General features: G+C 37.1%; 3 protein-coding genes across 4 annotated transcripts in view; all 3 read right to left on the minus strand.

The window, feature by feature from the left end:
- The window catches only part of septin9b (septin 9b), a 71,107-nt gene extending 70,314 nt beyond the window's left edge, over positions 1-793 (minus strand). The window contains exon 1 of the mRNA XM_067498123.1: positions 626-793. Coding sequence (XP_067354224.1) covers positions 626-647 — 22 coding nt within the window. The 5' untranslated portion in view covers positions 648-793. The remainder of the gene's footprint in view (positions 1-625) is intronic.
- An 833-nt stretch (positions 794-1,626) lies between these two features.
- Positions 1,627-7,985, minus strand: LOC137124598 (uncharacterized). Its single transcript, XM_067499695.1, has 4 exons — positions 7,872-7,985; positions 6,834-7,169; positions 5,317-5,435; positions 1,627-4,672 (listed from the first exon to the last, which is right to left on the minus strand). The coding sequence occupies exons 1-4, from the start codon at positions 7,921-7,923 to the stop codon at positions 4,556-4,558; spliced, it is 624 nt and encodes a 207-aa protein (XP_067355796.1). The 5' UTR covers positions 7,924-7,985; the 3' UTR covers positions 1,627-4,555.
- Positions 7,986-9,744: 1,759 nt separating this feature from the next.
- Positions 9,745-19,527, minus strand: zgc:174863 (uncharacterized protein LOC100136852 homolog). Of its 2 annotated transcripts, XM_067497424.1 has the most exons (9): positions 19,371-19,527; positions 15,518-15,592; positions 15,093-15,431; positions 14,173-14,487; positions 13,091-13,213; positions 12,333-12,365; positions 11,810-11,845; positions 11,644-11,683; positions 9,745-11,564 (listed from the first exon to the last, which is right to left on the minus strand). In XM_067497424.1, exons 1-8 carry the CDS (start codon positions 19,483-19,485, stop codon positions 11,673-11,675), a joined length of 1,047 nt encoding a protein of 348 aa, XP_067353525.1. In that variant the 5' UTR covers positions 19,486-19,527; the 3' UTR covers positions 9,745-11,564; positions 11,644-11,672. The 2 variants fall into 2 exon arrangements, with proteins under 2 accessions (XP_067353525.1, XP_067353526.1); XM_067497425.1 differs by lacking the exon at positions 12,333-12,365.
- Between the last annotated feature and the right edge of the window lie 19 nt (positions 19,528-19,546).

Genomic DNA, 19,546 nt, shown 5'->3' on the forward strand with positions numbered 1-19,546 from the left:
TTTATATGCATTAGCTTACTCACATTTTAAATTATATCCTAGATAGTTGATGTAAAAGTATCAGATGTCTTGTGTGATAAAAGAGTTTCAGCGAGAATGAAAGGAAAGGTTTTCAAGACGGTGGTGAGACCAGCGATGTTGTTCGGCTTAGAGACAGTGACACTAAAGAAAAGACAGGAGGCAGAGCTGGAGGTAGCAGAGCTTAAGATGTTGAGGTTCTCTTTGGGAGTGACAAGGATCAACAGGATCAGGAAAGAGGACATCAGAGGGACAGCTCATGTTAGATGTGTTGGAGATAAAGTCAGAGACTCAAGATTGAGGTGGTTTGGACATGTTCAGCGGAGAGACTGTGAATATATCAGTAGAAGGATGCAGAGATTGGAGCTGTCAGGCAGGAGGTTTAGAGGAAGACCAAAGAGGAGATTTATGGATGTAGTGAGAGAGTAGGAGAGAGAAGTTAGTTGGTGTGAGAGAAGAAGATGCAGAGGACAGGGTTAGATGGAGGCACATGATTTAATGTGGCAACCACTGAAAGGGAACAGCCGAAAGGAAAAGAAGAAGATTCTGCACTGATAATGAGATATCTGTCAAAAGTTAACATGAAATACATTATAAATACGTGTACCTGTATTTGTAGTCTTCTTCATGCTCTGCGTTCTCTCGTGGTCCTCTTAACTCAGTAGAAAGAGCGCTCGGGTCCCCACAGGAAATCTGTCCCGTCTCCTGTGCTCAGGTCGTCCAATTACCGAAGCCGACTTTGTTATCTCACTTTCCCTTCACTTATCCCTTTTGCAGCTCGGTCTTGGTGCGTGACGACACAGAGTGACTGCAGGCAGCGCAGATGCGGATATGCCGCGTGATCTGCTCCGCTCGATGATGTGCACTGCTGCTGAAAGTCTGCACGACCATTATAAAGAGTGGGGCGGGTGGAAATCAAGGTGCACTGACGCGCTTTTACGCACGTACTGGAGACCAAAGTGTGTTTCCAATGTTGGGCTTCTCGCGTTAAGGACAATGATTATGATTAACAATTCTCATTCCGTCACACCAATCAGTGGCCCTTGGGCCATGTCCAGCTGTCTTGTAATAAAATAAATGTGATACACTCGTTAAAAGAACAATGCCAAATACTTCATTCTCTCAGAGGCTTAATTCGTTTGCTTTAAACATAACATGCTTTTTCTACAGATAATTACTGATAGATAACACTTAATTATCCAACCAAAGCGAAGCTGTGAAATAAACGAGCTTGGGGTCTGTAGCACCGCAACATGACAAAATGCTAAAGAGAAAGAGGCTTCATCATCACTTTGCTTCTGTCTCCTAAGCAGACTCATATTCTTCTCCTACACCACAATGCTATGTACAGGAGCCTTTGAGTTGACAAATGTAATCAAAACACTAAAGTGATGAACAGAGAAGTTCATTTGTGCACATGTCTAAATGTGCACATCTATCATCTCAGTATCTTATAATCAGGAACACCTGGTTGAAGCTTTTTTCTACATCCCTAAACAACAGCAGATTTCAATAAAATCACCTCTATAATAGATGACTTGGACCACTGTCACTGTCAAAACTGGGCGACTACATGTGCAAATGCAAGCCTGTTAGGTGATTCTGAAAGATGTTTACACTCAGTTGCTGGGCATGTTTCATGATGGCGACAAACTCACAGCATAGAAGTGGGAGCACGATTGTGCAATGCTGCTCTCTGCTGGTTACTTACAAGACTGGCACCAAAGATGGTCCCAATACAACTCAACTTCCCCCCCATGCTTGTGCTTTATTTCTTTGCTGTGACATGAAAATATCAACCATGTCTGGTGTTTATACTGTTATACTGTTATCCATAAACAAATTATACACTAGAGGAAGGTGAACTACAGCAAAGCTACCATTATTAAATATTATAACAGAACATAACACAAATAAGCCAGTAATGTGTACATAAAGTAACCTAACATGTAAGGTCAAAGTCCCTGAAGTTGAATGTAAAAAGTTCAGTAAAGTATTTGTAAATTTTAATTTAACACATACAACATTTAACACAAGCAAATGTTTCAATAAGTCTTACTGGACCCAACAGTTAGTAACAGGTGAGCACATGTCAATGGGCTGAGTAAACAGTGTTAACAGTTTTAAAATAAACCACAAAAGTATGTCAAAGCTAAGGTTCTAGTTCTCATTATCTTGCAGGTGGTATGATAAGTTGTTTTGTCCACTAGAGCCACTTCCTGTGTGAAAAATGTTACAAAAGGCCAAAAACAAAGTGCACTTGACCATCAGAGGAAACCTACCAAGTCAAAAGAGAATGCATAATATTAATGCTGCATTTTGTTTCATTATTATGTGCAGCATTTGTCATGTATGCCTACGTATAAAACTATTCAAAAGACAAAATGCACAAATAAATAAACAGCAGGCTACCAGCGATGCAGCAGTTCAACCAGTTATCAGGTTCAGGAAGATAACTGTTGTGTTTCTTGCTACATTTAGGAAATTTTCCATTTGCAGATATTTGTAAACTGTCTAATATAGTGAAGCCAGCATGCAAAACACCAGCCCCAGTTACTGGGGTTACAGTTGTGGTTGGACAGGTGAGAGGAAAGAGCACAAGATCACATTAGGCATCTCTTAACATAAACGGTCTGTCAGAGTATAGGTGTTACATGACTTTATATATGACAGGGCTACTCAAGTGTACTTACAGTAAGAACAGTTTTTGGGAACTTATACTGCATGGTACTGTATTTGAATTCTATTTTATGTTACTACACGTATCTACTCGTCTACAATTCAGAGGAAAATATTACTTTCTCTCCACTACATTTATTTTAGAGTTTTTGTTACTAGTTCCTTTTTGCAGATTTAGGTTTATATAAAAATTATTTTAAAGAAGAAACACAATTACTGTTTTTATTGACTAGCACATTATACATTGTTGCCATAATTGACCTCATCAATGCTGTTTACAATGTTTTCTTAGTAGATAACTTTAAATTTAAATCATGTTTGTTGTTGTCTTGTTTAATTGCTTGTTTTTTGGCAAATGCATGAAGTTTCAGTTCACAGTTGTGTTTGGTTGCATGCATGATCTTAAAACACACGCAGACAGATCTGGAGATGGAATTGAACAAAAAACAAGTGTATTAAACTGTGTTTTACATTATAGTCAGGAAGTATGCTCAACTGAATGAGACTTCATTCAACTGTGTTTATCTTTTGTATGCCTTCTTCCTACCACCCACATTCACAACTCTAACCTTATTTGAGTCAGTGGTGCATACGTTAATACCACCTGAGCGGTAAAGCTTACGAGTACTACTTTTTTCACAGCATTTGCTTTCTTTTATATTAATTAAAGGGTCAGTTAAAGCAACAGTTCATTCTGTTACCACTGGGTGCAGGTGTTTGCAGCCCCTTATTTTGAAAATGTCATAAAGACTAAAACAAAAAATGTTTTGTCAGCTTGTACAAATGTCCATTATTACCAATTATTATCAGTATAGAGGTAAGTTATAGTAAATTAATGACAATTTATAAGTGTAAATGTTTCATCCCCCTTAATACATTTGATAAACATTACTTTTATGTCTAATAAAGGATAATTTGTACTAGCTGAATTGCATTGATTATTATTATTATTATTATTATTATTATTATTATTATTATTATTATTATTATTATTATTATTATTATTATAAATCTTTCTTTAATACTCTTGTTTCGATTTTAAAGTAAGGGGATGCAAGCGTTTGCATCCAACTGTATACTGAAGGGTGAACTCAACACTTTTATTTAATGCATTATTATTTTTTGTTTATGTCAGACCTTTGTTTTTGTTATGCCGTGGTTTATTTTGCAGCCATTTCCTGCTCTTCAAGTGCATGTTAGTAAGTCAAAGAAACCACAAGCAGCCATGTTAGTCAGAAACGCGCTTACAGTTAAAGAGGGATGATTTTCAGTTAAGACTTCAATCTGATATTTGAGTTTCTGTTATCAAGTATTCTGCATTGGTGTGTAAAATTGTATGCACACTCAAACTACAATTGCAGATAAAGCTTCTCTGAAAAACACGTGATAAGGTTGCTTTACTTCATTCCAAATATAGAGGTAAAGGATGAAGGCTCCAAAATACAAAGCATTTACAGCAGGCATTGTAGCCAGTGGCTTTGACTGGCCTGGGAGAAAAACAAACAAGAATAATCTGAACATATCTTCGTATTAAAAACAAAATTGTTTTTAAATAGGTATCATTATTTTTACCATTATCATAATTCCTATTTTCACACTTAGAGTTTTCAGTGCTGTACATACATGATCATAATCAATACTAATGATATCAAGAAATTAAATTTATCGAAACTTTCACAATTAGGTGCTGAAGAGGGTTTAATAACCCACTATCTATCTGTTGTTATGCACACTTTGTCACATGTATGTTGATAAAGTCTCAAAATTTCTCATTAAGAAGATCAGCAAGCCAATAATTTATGATCTATCTACAATTAGTTACGCATTCCTGAACAAAATCACACAGGCTTGTTGGTGGCTACTGTTGTGGTGCTAAGGGGCGGAGGCCATCCTTGGTCATAATTTCATACACACAATCACTGGATGACAGTGGCATATTTCTTGTTCTTCTTCGGTTGCTAGTCCATTGTTTCACCTGTTAAAATTGAAATGTCACTGTAGAGATGGTCTGTATTACAAAGGTGTATACAGATATATATTATTAATATATAAAGTACATGAAGTACATATGTATTTGTGTTTGTGTGTGTGCTTGTGTGTCTGGATGTAACCTTTTCAACCAAAGAATTTTTCGAGACCAAATTTGAAGATATGGAAGACTAACTTTGTTTCTGCAGGAGGGTCAGGGAAAGAATAATGTTGGATTTTTCCAACATCTTTCATGTGAACCACTACAGACTATTTCATAGACTATCTAAGGTTGAGTGGCTTAAGAACTGGCAGAAGAAACAAGAATCATGAAATCAGTGGCTTTATGTATCTTAGGAAGCCTCTGACAATGAGAAATTATTATTATTATCTTGAGACACTGGTGAAAGCACATGCAGAGAAGTACAGCACGCAGAGCATACACATCCGCATTTCAGTTTCAGACATTTAGTGCATTGGCAGTGGTTTAAGATCTAATCAGCAATGAGCTGAAGAACACAGGAGGGTAAATCGTATGTCATAACCTATTATGTATGTATTAAACTGCAGTAGTAATAGACACTGTAACAAACTATGGATGTTTGCAAATCTTGATTAGGCACAACGGTGTGCAGAATTGTCTCAACTCACCGTCAGGATGACCATCATGGTGAAGATCACGGTTAATAGAATGCTGGAGACAAAGGTGCCGATTATGATTAACACCAATGGTGGACATTTTTCAGCGGTTGGAGGCATTACTGAAAGCCCTTATGAAGAAAACGCAAAAATGGGTTAGAACAAGTAACATGTGCAGTTTTCACACAAATGTTGTGTCTGACTGTGAATATAGATTTAATTTATTAATTTGAAGAATTATCTAAACCATAAATATGAAGAAGAGCTCATCTGAAATGTAAAAGACCATAGAGTAAACATAGTGTACTCAGTACTAATCAGACCAAAAGAACACAATGGTTTTTTATTGTGGTTTAAAGAGACTCGGATGAAATGAATACTACAGGCTAAAACGCGTTGGTCATATACAATAAATTTGTTCCGCAGTCTGCCATAGTTGCTGGTGGTTAGATCTTTTCAGTTTGCGTCAGAAGTTCTTCTTTTGCTCTAATTGATGTCAGAAAAAGTGTCACTGTACTGTTTTTGTGATTTGAAGGTGTTGTTTTTTTCTTCTAGCTAATTTATTAAAAACTGAAATATTTTTCTGTAAATTTTCAATTTATATGTATAACAATATGTGTAACAGACTCTCAATTCAGGACTTGATTGAAGCCACTTTAGCAACACTTGCAGTTTAGTGTTTTCTCTAGCAAGTGCCTTTGTACTTTCTGTACTTGGAGTTTGAACAGTCCTCCCTATTCTTCTCAGCAGATCCTCACAAGTACCATTATTATGTGAAACATCAGTCAACTGCAACCTTGAGCTGCTTCCACAGGTTTTTCTCATACAGTCAGAGACTTATCTAGTCACACCTATGTAGTCATGTCATTATGCAATTTAAGTCATTGTCACGATCCTCTCGCAGGTTGTGTGCACTCTGGAGGTTGTCTTCTTCCAGGACCTCTCTTTTTTTGGCTGCACTGTGCATGCTGCTGTGATTTAGCATGAGGACACAACCACCATGTGTGGCAAACTCCAAGCAGGCTGTTACATTTCTTGCATTGGCTTCCGTCTGGCCTGACTGGTGGAATACTGCTGAGATTGTCTTGCTTTCAGCACGTTGGCCTGTCTCTGTAGAGCACTTCTGAACCTCTGTCAGTGAGACCATTAGGTTGATCACCTACAGTATTTTTTGATTACCTGCCCTACTGTGGGCCTTCTTTTCCAAAAAGGGGTCAGAACTTCTTCCACTTGGCAATTATTGAAGCCACTGGTTTTCTTGGCAACACTGAAAGCTTAAGATATGAAAAACCAATTTCGTGGTTTGGTTTTTGTCCTGACATCCAGTCTTAATTGGACCATGTAGGTGGCAAAACATCACTATAATTTTTAAACAATTGTTTAGAACTTAAATAGGAAATACGTATCTCTATGAAATGCACAAGAAGAATACTGTCAAATGGGTGAGTTGTACACACTTGGGCTACTTGGCACCATCGTAAATTCCTACAGTGAAGAGAAGACTGTGGGAAAAAATTAGAGAAACACACCTTTTACAACTAGTATGTGTACACTGCAATTTACTTTAATGGCAGCAGTTTTTGTGTAGACACAGCGGTAGAGACCAGAGTCATTCACGGTCAGATTGCTGATGGTGATGATGTGGTTTGTCAGAAATCCTTCTTTATGAACCCTGCTATTGTATCTGAGGCGTGAGGAGATTTTTTCAGAGCTAGGGTCAGAGTGATAGTAAAGCACCTCTTCGGTCGATGTAAAATCGTGATACAGATACATGCCAGCAAAGCCGTCAATGCTGCTGGGACATCCAGCAGAGGAACAATTGAAGGTGACATTCTGACCAGGTTCTCGAAACACTGCAACATCCTCTGTCATAAAAGAGATTAAGTATGTGATCGGAGGATCTGAAAACACACCATCCGACATAGACATCTGTTTCATTTTAAGACGTTATTTCTAAAGGCCTAATAGTGACTCACTACAAATTCAGAGTCTTGCGTCTATCAGGGGATGAAAGATGAGATTGAAAACTAATTTGCTATCTTACAATTTACAACACACACACACACACACACACACACACACACACACACACACACACACACACACACACACACACACACACACACATATATATATATATATATATATATATATATATAAATGACAATTGCTTAACTAACACCAAACCCATCCACAATAATTACATATAGGTATAAAAATCAACCCAGTTATGAGTTATGATGACAAAAATATTCGGTACATATTCCAATATTCATGTTACAGTCAATACTGACATGGAATATGTAAAGTCTGGTCCCCTGACCAGCACTGCAGATACTTATTTTAAAATAACAGATAACAAGAAATTAGGCTTCATAATGCCTTGTATAATTTTTAAAGCATTAAAGGTAGTTTTCAGTTTTTGAGACTGCAGCCACCTTCCACAAACATTCTTTTAAAGCACTTTGTAGCTTTGCTTTAAAAAAAAGCCACAGTCTATAAAAAACACTTTCTTATTATAGTAATCAATGCAAAATCTTATTTGCGAGAAAATAAAACGTCCATACCTGCACTGACACAAAGACAGATCATCACAATAGACCAATGAAGCATCCTCATCTTGCAGCACTGGCTACATGTGCTGTCTTCATTTCTTACATACAGTAGGGAGAGCAAACAGTGCTTCCTGTACTGTGTGATGTGGGCTGATGATGCAATCTGTAAACTGAAAAACTTCACACCACACATTTCCTTGTTGTCCCTAAGGCCTTTACCTACGGTTTACAGTGCTGTTGCTTTGTTTTAAAATTGCTAATATGAATGTGTGAAGTTGACTTCAGACAACATTGTTTAAATACATCATATAACTAAATAAAAATCTTTTTTAAAGTTTTTACAATGCATTTTATTGAGTATGGTTTGTATGACATAATAATCCTTTTTGATCCTGTGGTAGATTTTTAGCCGCGCAGAATTTGCACATGTCATTGAAGTGCAGGACTTTTGTAGGTGATTAAAATCAATGATTGCTGAATTTTGTACAGCTAAGTCTATCTCAGTGGCCATGTTTGGTTTCATGGTTAGGTGCGATCACCCTCTGGTGGTTGATAACAAAACAACAGTAAAAAAAAACCCGTGAAATTTCTCCTAGGTGAAGTGTAAACCCATAAACACACATGCAGTAAAATCTTAATTGTGTTGTGTGATTTTAAAGAAAAAATAAATCAATACATTTTTAAGAAAGAAGTAAAATATTCAACAATGAATATCTGCCTTTAACAGCAACAGATTACAAGTTATTATAATCACCCTGCAATAAACATGTAAAGATCTACGACGTTCAAAAGTGATACGGATCCTGTCAGTGACAGGAGTGTGAAGTCTAAAAGTGAGACTGAATGGACAAACATCTAGTGGACATATGCAAAACATTAACTGAATCTTAAATGTTTTCTGGAAAATCTGTGTTATGGTTCAACGGACACACGGATGAATAAACCTTTAAAACCTCAAAATTATTTTACACACTGCTGCACTCTCTCAGAAAGTCAACTTCCGTTTTCTCATTGTCTCAACTTCTCAGGCTCTTATTTATAAAAGCAGCTACAAACACTTACTTCTGATCTAAATGTGCAAAACATGGGGGCCATCAAAGTCATTTGGCTTTGGATACAGGCTTTGACAACAAAAAGTCTCTTTGACAAACGCACTTTTTACAGAAACATTGCATCAGTCAACAGGTTTATTTATCTGTGGAAATGATTAATCCTGTTTTAAATGTTTTAGTGCTGACTCTTGAAATGAAGCATTGCTGTAATTATTGGTGGTGCTGTTTGGAATATGAATTAAATTTCTTCTCCCTAATTTACAAAACAAATTATCTGAAATGATTAAATTCACCAAATGAGTGAAAATGTTATGAGATCATATTTTTGATGACAGTCATCCATCCATGTTCATATTAACTTTTAAACAGTGGGACTACAGCCAGAGATTGTCATTAAAATGTAAAAGTAACAAAATGTTTTTTGTCCATTAGATGGCAGGTTTGAGCTCAAGTTTGCACAATACATTTTTTGTCAGTGTATCTGTCTGTAGTAAATCTGTACCAAACAATGTCATAACTATCAATTACTGATACAAAAAATGGAACACCACACATTTCATTAACAGAATGAACAAAAACACTGGAAATTAAATTAAATTGAATGTGGGCAGGACTATTGAAGCTCGTCATGGTTTTAAGCTCCACTAAGACCATTCAAGAACAATGAAGAGGAAGCGAAAGCAGCACAAAATTAACAAACATAGTGTGCTGATAATCTCCTGTGTTATCGAGTTGATCAGAATTCAGCCGATCTTTTAAAAAATCCTACAAATAGCTACTACATGTGAGAGAAGCAGACAAAAATAAATGCGCAAAAAAATCCACAACACTCACAAACTTGAAAATGACTTTAATCACTTTTCACACTATGTCTATTATATAAACAAATAAAGACAGTAGTAAGTTTAATTTTGACCTGATGAATAAAGTCGATAACAGCAACAGAAACTTAAAAAAGGCACACAGAATAAAAATTTTCACAGATTTAGGAATAAATATGTAGAAACAAATTTGATCTTCCCCATTTTGACTTGTTTAAATGTCACAATAAAAGAAAAAGAAAAAAACATTTTAAACCTTTATGCTGGTGTTGTTATTCCAAGGGTTAATGATTAACACAAATCATACTTTACAGGATGTTGATAAGAGGTTTATTTTGGTTGTGTCAGGACAAAGTTATGGCTGCCTGCAGTACATAATATTATGTTATGGACTGCTCCATTACAAAGCTCATCTCAGACTAACACTCATTTTGCTAACAGGCCCAAAGTGTTGGCACCCCTTTCTGACAGCTGATATCAGACAAGCAGGGATTTGAAGCTTCACAATGCTGCCAAAGGTCTCACTTTACACAGGAAGATGAACAAAACCTGTTTTTCGCTTTTATATCCCAAAAAATGTAAGTGAAATCATGTGAAAGTACAACCAGAGACTATGTGCTGAACTTTGTTGATGGTCAATAAGGGGTTGTGAAACTTTCAATAATAGAATGTTCCCATGCAGCAACAGGCAACAATAAAGTCAGACTGATCAAAGAGCACTAAATAAGAAAAGGATAATGACACACATATTTATACTGCCAACAAACCTCAAGAAAAGACAATATGAGATGAGTTGATCCCACATACGCCATGTCATGACATTAAATGTAGCTTATTTCTACGTGCCATACGTTTGCTGTGCTGATAAGTTATCACAAATAAAGCACACCATCGACTGCTGAATCACATACCAAGGAATCTTATCGTGTTCAGGTGTTTGCTCAATCCCCAGAAATACTAACATGTGAAATAGCAACATACTTCCCCCTGAAGCTAAAATATGTCTAAAAGCTAAATAATTTCTTCTGAAGTTAGTCAAGGTGCAGTTTAATTAAGAAGGTGCCTCCAACATAATAAGCTGCAGGAAATGCTGCAGTTCAAAAACGACTGAAGACAAGTCAATCACATTAACGTGACACGTGTCTGTTTTAACTGTGTCACTTACTTTAAGAATCCTATTAAAATATTTTAAGTGACTCATATTATCTAGAGGAACACATTGATCTCAATCTTATTATCACAAGTCCAAACAGAAATACTAGTGCACTTTTACTTCTTGCTCTTTTCATCAGATTTGTTGGCAGTAATAAAAATCCAGTGTCTTTAACTTTGAGTGTCTTTTTTAAAACTTGGGCAAATAATTGAGTTGCACAACAACAACAAAAATATCACTCTCTCTAACACACAAAGTACATAACCACTCCCGTAATATGGCTAACATTAACATTTTTCCTTATAAGGTGTTTTAAATGTAAGAAGAGGAAGTGAGACAGAGGACCACTGAATCCAAGCTGCCAAAGTCTACAGTCACTGCATTTTCTTCCCAATAAACATTTTGTTTTTTTCATGTTGCTCCTGATGAGTTAACCCTCCTGGAGCCAGTTAAGATCATTTTTTTTCCAAGGGTTGGAAGTAAATATTGGAAAAATGAAGCCCGGTGAATTAAGAGCTTAAATTCCTCTGAATGAATTACAGTGTTACAACAGTGAGACACGCTGTTCCTGGTTATATTGTTTGCGGTTGGAAAAGTAAAGTGATAGAGTTTAGCAAACAAGGAAGTGCTGATTTCAGAGGTTGACAGTAAGTTAGAATCATGTGAAGCGCCGTGTCTCCTGCAGAGAGAGCGAGAGCTTTTAGATAAGTTACATTCACAAGCAATTTCAATTGTTCAGCTTGTGCCTTATAAATTACCTCAGATCTGGCTGGGTTTACATGTCCATCTAAGCTTTACCTGCAAAATGAATTCATATAACAGCTTGAATTTAAAGATCGAAAGCAAGTGCACAGGAAAACAGTACTAAAACAAACATTTATGAGTTAGCCACAGTGAGTCAACTGTAATTTAGACATACAGTACCTTCCTCATCGCATCTAGGAATTTCTGTATGGTCCCCTGGAAAAAATTTAAGATTTTACTGTGTGTTGCAAAATGATCAACATAATAAACAAGTTCATCAAATTAAAGAGGATACAGAATCCCAGGATTACGTGTCCAAAACATGAGTCAGGTTATGTTATGATTGAAATACTGTTGATTAGTAACCAAGCCCTGTTTTCCACAAGATTAGAACACAATTGTACCCAGGAAAGTTGAAACTCAGTGAAAAGCCAGTACCGTTTGATGCCCGGTTAATGTAACAGCTGTAACAGGTGCTTGGAACGTAGAAAACGTAAATGCTACTGATTGATATGTTCAGCTACATTCATTTGGAAAATGGCGCTGATGAAATCCAGCCAAATATTTTTAATGCCCATACTTTTACTTAGGTTTGGTTAGCAGCTCATTAATATGTCAGTAGGTAACACCCCAAAAATTAGACTTCATGCTGGATAAGAAAGAACCAAACTAGCAATAAATGTATATTCAAAGACGGGCGTACCCATGAGGGGGGCTGTAGATGGCCTCCGGGCCTCTGTCAAGAAAATGATGAACATGACAATGAGTGTATGCTAACTGCATATATCCACTTCTGTTTTAAAATTTGTTATCAGATATTTTGCAACATTCTTTATTTTGCTGCCTGAGCCTGAAGAGATTTTCAGTAGCTACGCTACTTAATCCAACCCTAACAATAAAAGAGTGTACTTTCCCTGTGGCAACCTGCCAGGTTTCTTCAGGTTTTTCCACCTCTAGATAGTTCAGTTTCACCCTTCACCTATTGTGTGGCTATTTCCTTTAGACGGTTTATTGTTTACAGAAAAACCAATGACGAAATACCGTGCCACATTTGAGAAGATTTGTATTCAAGTATTGTAGCACAAACAAAAATTTGTACCGTGGTCAAATATCATAGTACAGCCAGTATTTACTACTGTTTATCACTGTTTATGTCAGTACCTTAAACTTTGTATTCATGCTAGTTGTTGCTTAATAATATTTTTTTATTTGTAGAAACAATGTCCAGGCTATGATTAAAGTTATTATTCTTTTTCTTTATTTTGCAGGAAATTTAATGTAAGTACAGTGGTGCAACCATGAGGTGTCAACAGGGAGGTAGGTTTTAACTCTGTGTATGTGCAGTTTTGTGCTTTTTGTAGATGAGCAGGACGAGCTACATGAAAGCAGCAACAACTGTCCAGTTTATTGTTCTTTTTTATATGAGGCATGTCAGACAAGACCGTAAGTGCAGGTACTCACTTCGAGATCGCCATCTTAGCAACAGCAGCGTTATCAGCAGTCCAACAATCAGCGAGCCGATGACCACCACAGGAGCGACTACTTTGGACTCTAGTTTGTAGTGCACGGGTTCCTCATGACCATCTATCAAATGGAAAATTCAGACTTTATGCTCTAATGCTTGTCACGGGTCATGACAAAAGACAGTAAATATGTGAGTGCCTGTAAAATGAAAGTAAGGATATAGGACTTTCCCCCAGTAACTATTAAGCAATTTACTTTCACTTTCTGTGTTATTCCTGGGGTCTGCATAGTTTAGACATTAGCTCTGTGTGAGCACTGTAGAAAAACTAGTATGTAAACAACACGGAAATGGAAAGTAACACAGATATGGATCAGTGCTGCAAAAACAACAGGTACTGATCAGGTGATAACAAATCACCTTTTTACTGTATGTGACATCTGTGAGCACTAAGATAACAGCTTTGGCAAGCTGTAAGTGTGTCTGTCACAGATTTTCCATCAATAAAGGATGAACAGTGAATCAGAAAGGAATAACCAGTCTAATCAGGCCTGGATTGTTCTTACAAGGACCATTATTTTGAGGTTTAGAGGGAGATGTGTGGAGTCAGATTCAGTGACATGTTGCAACCTATTCTCTGATGTTTAGGACAAAACATCTACAGCTCAGATGGTGGATATCTTTTGTCAAAGTAAAACAAACACAAAGTGCAGGACCGAAATGTTCCCAGGGCACAAAACTTTAATCTTCTGTGGAATGTATTTGTATAAGAGAGGCATGTTTGTGGTAATATGTTTAGAAACTTCCAGGATGTTTTTTTTTCCCATGTCCATAAAGCTCATTTCTATTTTATCCTTTAATTTTTGGTTTCAAATTCAGTCGTTTATGATCTTCGACAGAGCTAACAAAAAACTGCCTTTTTGTTGTGCAATCAATAAAGGTGGATTTATATAACAGCGAAAATGTTCAAGATGCTTCCAATTACAGTTAAAACATGACTCAACATGTTACTGTGGCTCGAACTAGTAAGTAACATTGTGTTGTGTGCAGCAGGGTAAGGGTAATAACAAACAAAAGATACCTCCAGTGCTTGATCCTGAGTTTGGATCTGGGTCAAAATTGGCTTCATTTACTTTTTCTCCACTGGCATTATACACTACGCAGGTATACTTGAAAATGGATCCACTCTTCAATGTCAACGTGCTAGACAGGTGAAAGAGACCATTTTTTGTCTTGTTTGCCACCATTTCAGAGCTTTTTGTCCAATCTGTGTTGAATTCGTCAAACCAGCGCAGCTGTCCTTTTGGGTAACCACCCTCAGAGTTACAAATCACGAAGCCGTCTGCACCTTGATGAATTCTTTTAGGGGTGGTTATAATTGGTGGACTGTATTTGGCTGTAAATGGAATTGGAAAGAAAACCTGATCATTAAATGAACACAGTCCTGACACCATGACACCAATTTAATTGCACCAAAAAAGTGTCAAAATAACATTTATTGATCATGATTTTTGATGAGACTTAGCAAGTAGAGCAGTACAATATACACTGAACAAGACAACAATGCAGGAACAGGCTACTTTAACTGGTATTTGGATGTGATTATTTTACATTTTGAAAGTGAAAGTAACCAAAGTCAAGCAGAAAGACAACTGACACTGCTTAACAACTGCTGACACTGGCAGGGAAATCCCTTGATTTCATGTTCAGTCCATAAGGACCACAAATAATAATAATTCATTCGGCAACTCCTTTTTTGGTTTTGTTACTACATAAATATGAGAAAAACTAGTTAGTTCACTTTTGGTTAAGCTTTAGAATCCTAAATTGGTCTTTAAGATACCAGCTTGTCTCAAAATGGTTACCTGTGCAATCATTTTTATTTGACTATCCATTTGGGGAAATTGGTTTGCAGAGGGCCACCACAACAATTACAGAATATACACTCTGTTTAAAACAGTGTACATTTCTAAGAAGTCAGCCATAGTTGGAGATTCTCACCTGTGACTTGAAGGTGGGTCTTGCTGTTACTACTACCACTGTCGGTAATCACATTGCATGTGTAATCTCCGTCGTTGGCCACTTCAGTGTTGGCAATCAGCAGGGACACATTCATGTTCTTGTTGTTCCAGGATGGTTCAGCAAACTTATAGCCGGTCGTCGAGGTAGTTTTGCCTTCGTAAAAAAGCACTAAGGGTTTTTTTACTCCGACTTTCCACCATGTGACAACCCGGATTTCGGGGTTTGATACTTCTTGTGTGGTGTGGATAACGCACACCAGCAGTGACTGCTGGCCAAACTGCCCCACGCTATTGGCGTTGCATTTCAGATTAATAAAGTCTGTAGAGGATGAAATTGGAATGAGAGACTATGCCATTAGCAAGCAGCATTTCACCCTTAAAATTCTCGTATTATGGTAAACTTACCCGTATTCGCATATCCTGGAATGATACTGATGAAAAGACAAATTAATAATAGGGTAGAGATTGAGGCCATGTTACCTGAAATTAAAATAATAATGTTAAAGTTAACTTTTTTATGTGGCCATCACTTAAAATGTAACAAGCACATACAAATTTGACCTCTGTTTGTAAAGGACAGTCCGGTTTACTTTGCAATAGCACCTGGGATAATTTTTTAATGTTTGTGCTTGAGTTGGTCGATATGGGAAAAAGCCTTACCATAATCACTGCATTAATGGTACATGTGCAAAGTATGACAATTTTTATAATCATAGACCCAACTTATGGCAAGACAGTTGCTGTCCCAGTAAGCCAGAAGTGGGAGTAGAGAGACAATGTCCAATGATTTTTTTTCCCCTCCAACCGTATTCACCTTTTTAATTTGAAGTGTAAAAACACACTACATTTTAATGTTATCGCAGAAGTGAGCAACTTCGCTTGAAGCACAAACGACCCCCACGCTGTTGTTATTTCTGTATTAATTTTCATTATCTAAACTAATCACAAGACAAGCCAGTTGCAGACCCCCGCAGCTGGGGAAAACCCAGCACTACGCCTGCACATAAACACTGTTAAGAGTGTGAACTTTCCAGTTTATTTAAAGTTATTGGTTTGCCACCTTGCGAGTGTTAATACATTATATCTTATATATATCTCAGATGATGACTTAAATGAACCGAATGTAGGTATATGCTATCAAATGTAGGCGGTTTAATCTAACTTCATTCACATACAAATATTGTTAAGGGTTCAAACGTGCCGGCTTGTGCTGACTGCCAAAGAACCCATGGCCTGGTTTCTTTTTTCCTTATTTTTCGCAGGAGATGGAAACATTCTCACAATAGTGATCTCTATCTATAAGTGTGTTTTCACTTTTGTTCTTACTTGTAACTTGAGTTCATCATGCCTACTGGATAACTCAAGACAGGTTGAGTTGCCCTCCGATGCAAAAAAGTCACATGTTTACTCTGTGTCTAGATTATAAACTACTTTGGTATTTTGGCTTTGTGTCTGGTTTCATTGTGCCCCTGGCACGTGGAACAACTGGTATACATTGTTCCTTAAAATCTGTCATTTTGCAGAAAACAAGATTGTTCTTAAGAACCAGTGGACAGAAGTCAGACGTGCTTATTTTAAAAGGAAGTAACTTCTGTCCTTTTTATTTTTGCATTAAATGAATTACAGATTATGCTCCTATGAGTCCCTGTGGGCTGAATCACCTGAAAAATATTTATGTTAATATGTTAATGATTAGTTTTCATAATGTTAAATGAAGTTCAAAGGCTACATTTTTCTGTACATTTATAAGAAAACACGAGACATTTGCTGATAAATAAGGTTCAGATAGCGCAGCTTTTAATATTTTAAGTTAGTTGTGATACTTATAACAGAAGGGGTTTGTTAATAAATCACAAAAAACACAGAATAAAAAGTATAAACTCGCCTGTTTTATTGTTTGAATTTAAGTCCCTATTTGACCTCTGTAGTAAAGTTTCACATGCTGATCAACTGAATAGATAAACCTATGTCATTACAAAGCCGCAAATAATATGCAGTTGCCAGTAGATGACAAGTGGATGAGCCAGAAACCCCAGGACATTTCATCATATCATCTAGGCAGCCCGGATAAATAGACATTTATAAAAATGACAGTCAATTATAAATTGCATTATTGCAATTTTCTTGAGAATGCGGCATTGGTGAGATCTTCAGCGTATTGTCTAAAATGTTTTTTTCTCTGGATATGTATTATCTAGGAAGGCAAGTAAAGGCTTTTCAGACCACAAAGCTGCACAGTATCTTTAATGGTAAAATAACTTTTTGGTGTATTTGTCACTTAAAATGGTGACAAATGCTGTATGAATGTACAGTGAGTTTGTTTCTGTAATATCGTTAATTGTTTATACAGTACTTTAGCAAATGTAATGCAATGCGGTCTAAAACCTGTTTGACCTGCTTTCCACTCCAGTTAAAGAGATTTTTTTTTATACCCATATATCGGAAAAGCAAGAGGAACTTCTATTGGGCTTGTTCAGAATCTTGGAAAGCCCACTCTGTGTCTCGGGAATCTCTGTATTTCACAATTACTTTTTTGTATTTGAATGTGTATCTTACCCTTTTGTGAAGTGATTGCACTATGGTACAGTAAGTGCTGCAGCATTCTGCTGCCCTTTGTACATTTTAGTTTATGTTTTACTGTCTATCCTGGTAGGTCCTTGATTGTATCATTTAAAGCATGGCTTTTCATCCACATGATTAATAGAGAAAACAATTGCCTTTAACAGCAGTCACCGTTAGGGACACTCTCCCTTCCTCATGAAACTTATATGTATATTGGTGCAATGAAAAATTAAATTAACAAACTGGACAACAGTGAATTGCTCATACAAAAATCAAAAGTCAATATCCAACTGAAAGCAGAATAAAATTTTGTTCACAAGTGATTTCCCAATACACTAATTGAGCTTCAGCAGCTGTCTGGTTTTGATGTCTGAACCTCTGGGACACATGTGTAGGACATCTGTTAGGACAATGTTAGGATTTAATCCAAGAAGGTCTCCTCTGACTGTAGCACACACAGAGACTATATCCATATATCCCTGTCCAGACCAGGAGATAACACATCCCTGAACTCTGTACACTTCCTCCCAACAGTACGCAAATTTCCTTCAGGACTTGAAGCTTAGCATCTGCAAGCTGAAGTGTGGGAAAGTCAAGAAATAGTTGACATTCAGATCCGGGCACCCAATCAGTAAGTTCGAGAGTTGAAGTTGCTATTTTGTTGTGCAACTTTTAGTCCTATGAAAACCCCCTTCTTTTTAACTCCTTTAGGGAAGTTGACATCATAAAAATGTCACTTCCTTCCAGACATATGCTGACATTAACATTGAAGGACAGATTGGTTGTTAGATTCCTACATTAACAAATGTTCAACTTGAACGTTTTGGTCCTCATTATACTGACCACTGTCACAAGTTCCAAAATACTTAGGAGGCGAGTCCCATTAAACCACAAACATTTTATTGCAACCTTTTATTCAGGCCCCCCACGAGTAATGTGCTTGCTGCAAATAATACAGTGGATGAAACCATCGTATTTGCATATTCTGGTCTAACTATAACATGCACTTAGCACGGAAGTATGTTGTTTCTGTTTCTTACTTTCGTCTTGTTTCTACTGCAAGATGTTTGCAGCAGCACAAATTATTTCAACACACTATGTGGTTATTTTTAACAATAGCCCAAAATACTCACTTAACCGATCACGCGTGGCTCTGATTTAGTTAATTCACCAGGGACGGACGAACATGAATTTGGCGAGTTATCGGTACGATGAGTTACTATCGGGTTTATGTCTTCACTACTTAATTGTGCTCATGATCTGTGTGACACTACATCGTAAGATTGAAACTCTGCGTTTTTCTTCCCTTCTCAAATACAGACGACGGTCAACACCTCATATTTCCCTACCACAAGACCATTAACAATGTATGTAAGCCGCGAAGCCAGCTACATTTGAACGCCTCTTCATATAACGAGCAGCCATGTTTTTTTTTGTTGTTTTTTTGGGGGGGTCCGAATAATGAGTGTAGAAAGCGATCAGAAAGCCTCTACTTTTCGTTTTTACTAAAGTTACAACACAATAGAGTTTACTAAACACCGAAAGTCATTAACTTAGGGACATACGCATCTAAACATACCAGCTGCCCATGTCCTCATGTCCTTTTTCTGAAGTAACGTGTCTCCACAAATAAAGGATAAAAGTTGCCGTAAACATGTAAACCTCACCATCAGATAACAAATCAAGTTCAACTCACCGTACACGCTCCTCAGCAGCCGGGCTGTTTCTCGGTAGACTGAGCTGTGGTCACATCGATCTCGCAGTTGACCAAGTCTCCTTTTTACTTTCACTTTCAGTATGACTTTTTGCATGGGTTGAGCATGACAGCCAGCTGCATCGACGGAGGTGGAGTTTTGATATTCACCTCTGGGT

This window comes from Channa argus, chromosome 3 (genome assembly GCF_033026475.1).
Source record: "Channa argus isolate prfri chromosome 3, Channa argus male v1.0, whole genome shotgun sequence".
Taxonomy (NCBI): domain Eukaryota; kingdom Metazoa; phylum Chordata; class Actinopteri; order Anabantiformes; family Channidae; genus Channa; species Channa argus.

Excerpts from the sequence above, each read along its gene's own strand:
- LOC137124598 (XM_067499695.1), bottom strand. The coding sequence starts at position 7,923 with ATGAGGATGCTTCATTGGTCTATTGTGATGATCTGTCTTTGTGTCAGT. Across the intron at positions 5,436-6,833 it reads ACACATACTAGTTGTAAAAG|GGCTTTCAGTAATGCCTCCA; the intron begins GTGTGTTTCTCT and ends TTTCTTCATAAG. Across the intron at positions 4,673-5,316 it reads CCATGATGGTCATCCTGACG|GTGAAACAATGGACTAGCAA; the intron begins GTGAGTTGAGAC and ends CAATTTTAACAG.
- zgc:174863 (XM_067497424.1), bottom strand. The coding sequence starts at position 19,485 with ATGCAAAAAGTCATACTGAAAGTGAAAGTAAAAAGGAGACTTGGTCAA. Across the intron at positions 14,488-15,092 it reads GACCCACCTTCAAGTCACAG|CCAAATACAGTCCACCAATT; the intron begins GTGAGAATCTCC and ends TTCCATTTACAG. Across the intron at positions 11,846-12,332 it reads ATCTACAGCCCCCCTCATGG|GGGACCATACAGAAATTCCT; the intron begins GTACGCCCGTCT and ends AATTTTTTCCAG.